Source organism: Somniosus microcephalus, unplaced genomic scaffold, assembly GCF_052327205.1.
Source record: "Somniosus microcephalus isolate GS21.2 unplaced genomic scaffold, FLI_Smic_1.0 unresolved_chr6, whole genome shotgun sequence".
Classification (NCBI taxonomy): Eukaryota; Metazoa; Chordata; class Chondrichthyes; order Squaliformes; family Somniosidae; genus Somniosus; species Somniosus microcephalus.
The window spans coordinates 46168389-46172004 of record NW_028225184.1 but is presented as its reverse complement, the minus strand read 5'-3'; the positions used below and the strand labels follow the sequence as shown (position 1 = coordinate 46172004).

The 3616-nt window shown below is 44.9% G+C and overlaps 1 protein-coding gene across 1 annotated transcript in view; it reads right to left on the bottom strand.

Moving 5' to 3' along the window:
- LOC147087259 (uncharacterized) overlaps window positions 1–3173 on the bottom strand; it is a 4984-nt gene extending 1811 nt beyond the window's left edge. Inside the window, exon 1 of the mRNA XM_085978137.1 lies at window positions 3050–3173. Within this exon, the coding sequence (XP_085834263.1) occupies window positions 3050–3173 (124 nt within the window). The remainder of the gene's footprint in view (window positions 1–3049) is intronic.
- Between the last annotated feature and the right edge of the window lie 443 nt (window positions 3174–3616).

The window sequence follows — 3616 nt, the reverse complement described above, 5'->3', positions numbered from 1 at the left end:
TTCTCTGTCCCTCCCCTATATATCCACACTGTCTGTGTTCTCTTTGTCAAAGCTCTCTCTCCCTCTCTCTTTCTCAGTTACTCCTTTATATTTCTGCACTCTCTGCGCCCTCTTTGTCAAAGCCCTCTGTCCCTCTCTCATTCTCTATCCCTCCTCTATATTTCCACACTCTCTGTGCTCTCTTTGTCAAAGCTCTCTCTCCCTCTTTCTTTCTCTATCCCGACTCTATATTTCTGCACTGTCTGTGCTCTCTTTGTCAAAGCTCTCTCTCCCTCTCTCTTTCTCAGTTACTCCTCTATATTTCTGCACTGTCTGTGCCCTCTTTGTCAAAGCTCTCTCTCCCTCTCTCTTTCTCAGTTCCTCCTCTATATTTCTTCAATATCTATACCCTCTTTTTCAAAGCTCTACCTCGCTCTCTCTATCTCTATTCCTCCTCTATATTTCTGCACTTTCTGTGCCCTCCTTGTCGAAGCTCTCTCTCCCTCTCTCTTTGTCCATTCCTCCTCTATATTTCTGCGCTGTCTGTGTTCTCTTTGTTAAAGCTCTCTCTCCCTCTCTCTTTCTCTATCCCTCCTCTATATTTCTGCGCTGTCTGTGTTCTCTTTGTTAAAGCTCTCTCCCTCTCTCTTTCTCTATCCCTCCTCTATATTTCTGCACTGTCTGTGCTCCATTTGTCACAGCTCTCTCTCCCTCTCTCTTTCTCTATCCCTCCTCTAGATTTCTGCACTGTCAGTGCACTCTTTGTCACAGCTCTCTCTCCCTCTCTCTTTCTCTATCCCGCCTCTATAATTCCACACTGTCTGTGCTCTCTTTGTCAAAGCTCTCTCTCCCTCTTTCTTTCTCTATCCCTTCTCTATATTTCCACAATGTCTGTGCTCTCTTTCTCAAAGCTCTCTCTCCCTCTCGCTTTCTCTATCCCTCCTCTATATTTCCACACTGTCATTGCTCGCTTTGTCAAAGCACTCTCTAGTTCTCTCTTTCTATATCCCTCCTCTATATTTCCGCACTGTCTGTAATCTCTCTGTCAAAGCTCATGTTCATATCCGATTCAATCCTAAAATCCTACGCCCAAATTCTGCTCACCAGCTCCTTGCTCAGTGATCGTATTATCAGCATAAGTTTGTCCAATGGTGAACCGTTTAATTTTTATTCAGGGCACTCATTTCGCCACCTGTTCCTCTGCACAGTTAACTTCATCTGCAATGCATGGAAGAGACAGACTCGAATGCCTCTTCCAGACAGAGCTGACAAAACTTGAAGTCCCTTCTCCGGTAATTATAAAATACAGCGTTAGATGGCGGGAATGTACAATTAACTCAACTCCAACCTCACCGCTGCTATCTATAAGCTCCAGATCAATAGAAGGGCTATTGATTCCAACAGATGCAGTGCAAACTTATACAACATAACCTCAAAACATTTCATTTTACAATGAGGTCCAGTGACAGTCAGTGAATCCATCGCCACTGAAGGAGAGAAGGAGATGTGAAAGAGACAGCAGCAATCTTAGTTCAGTCGCCAGACCTCTGGAGTGCCGTCAGATACACACACAGTGAAATAATATTTCATAACAGTGATAACCAATGCACACATTGAAATCCCAGTCAAACTGAACCATGTTATCGGGGAGGGAGTACATTGCACTCCCTCATTGTAACACTGACACCGTGAACTTTCTCATTATTAATCACTGAAAAAACATTTGCGGTAAAAATATTCCAGAACAGGTTAGTTCCACAAGATGAAACTGATAACAGCTAATACATACTCTTAGCCCAGGCAGCTGATTCAGTACAGATAAAAATCCCAGAGCAATGCCAGGGCTGGATGTACAAAGATCATTACAGATATACTGCAGCTGCGACAAGACAGAAAGAGCAGAGACTGAGGACATTTCATTCTTCCACTGGTTGAAATGAACAGGCAGCTGTGTAAAACATGGAGAGAGTGAAACATTACCCAGTGCAGCAGCACAGTTAACACCGATTTACACCATTAGTAGCAAAGATACAGGCTTACCAGGAACTCCAACGGCTGCAAGGACAGTATAGTAAATGTCTTCTATCTGATAGATTACTGGATATCCCATTTCCGTGAGAAGCGGTGACTGCTGTTGGAGTGGAACCCACAGCTCCGGCAGACACACCGAGCTGATCCGTTCCAATGGGCCCTAATTTATACAGGGGATAAGTCTCCAATGACACAGTTATATCCCTGATCATTGCTATTATTTACAGTCACTTGAACAAACACATTACATCATTGACACTGATCCAATTAATGTGGTGGATAAAACACAAACATCTCAATGACCACAAGTTAATCACACCTCTCTGGGGAATAAGGCAGAAAGCTCTCACCTACAGGACGGATCCAACAATAATGAGCGCCTTCATTTACAGTTTCCTGTAGTTGTATTGGCCACGTTCACTGCTATCGATCGATTATAATTGTTAATGATTTCTCCGCAGTGTACGCTGAACCCAGGGACTCGAGCAGACACGCTGCACTCTGTTCCTGGAGTTTCCCAGTTAAAATGTGAAGTTTCAGTCTCTGACTCAGGGACAGTTAAAGTCCATGTTCAGGATTTGAAACTAGAAATTACCGTGGATTATATTAGGATTCAGTAACTGAACGTGCCCCATTGACATTCCTCTCTCAGCTATTTTACAGCAAAAGTTTACCTGTTTATTCTACATAGGTTAACGGCTCCAGTAAATTTAGAACAGTGCCAACAGCTGACTCCATTCTTCCTGTTCACTCCTGGCCGGAACCAAACCTCCACCTTCCATGAACTTCAACCGAACCCAAACTCTGCTGTCAACCTCCAGCCCTGCTCAAATCCCGCTTTCGCATCACTCTCGCCCTCACTGAGACTCATTGTCCCTCAGTCTGCCAACGACTTAAATGTAAACTCTCATCCTTGATTTAAATCCCTCCATGACCTCACCCCTCGCCATCTCCAACCTCGCCTCCGAACCAGCAGCAAACCCACCCGTGATCTCTCCATACCTCTGACACTGGCCTCTTTCGGTGGGGCTGCACTCACTTGTTTCCAGTCTTACAGGTCTGATCATAGCCAGCGCATCTCCAGCAATGGATTCTCTTCCCATAGCAGCACATTTATCTCTGGAGTCTCTGAACTTTCGGTTCTTGCCTCTCCTCTTCTTCATCTACATGCTGCCCTTTGTGACATCATCTACAGACATGTGGTCTGTTTCCACAAGTCTGCTGACAACATCCAACTCCGGCTCGCCGCCATTTCTCTCGACTCTCCACACCCTCTGTGTTATCAAACTGCAACAACCTGATTCCATGAGATGCTATTTACTCCAGTAAAATATTGGGAATAGCGTGGCCTTCATATTTGGCCCCAACGCAAACTCCATACCCTTGTCGCTGATTCCATCCTCATCCCTCGCTGTTGTCTCAGGCTGAGTATGAGGATTTTTAACCTCAGATCCCTATTCATCTCTCACCTGACAATCCGACCGAATATCATCTCCATCACAAGAGGCGTGTACTTCTGTCAGCATAACATGGCCGTCCTCTGCCCTGCCTCAGCTGAGACTGAAACCCTCAATCTTACATTTATCAACTGTAGAAACTCCATCTC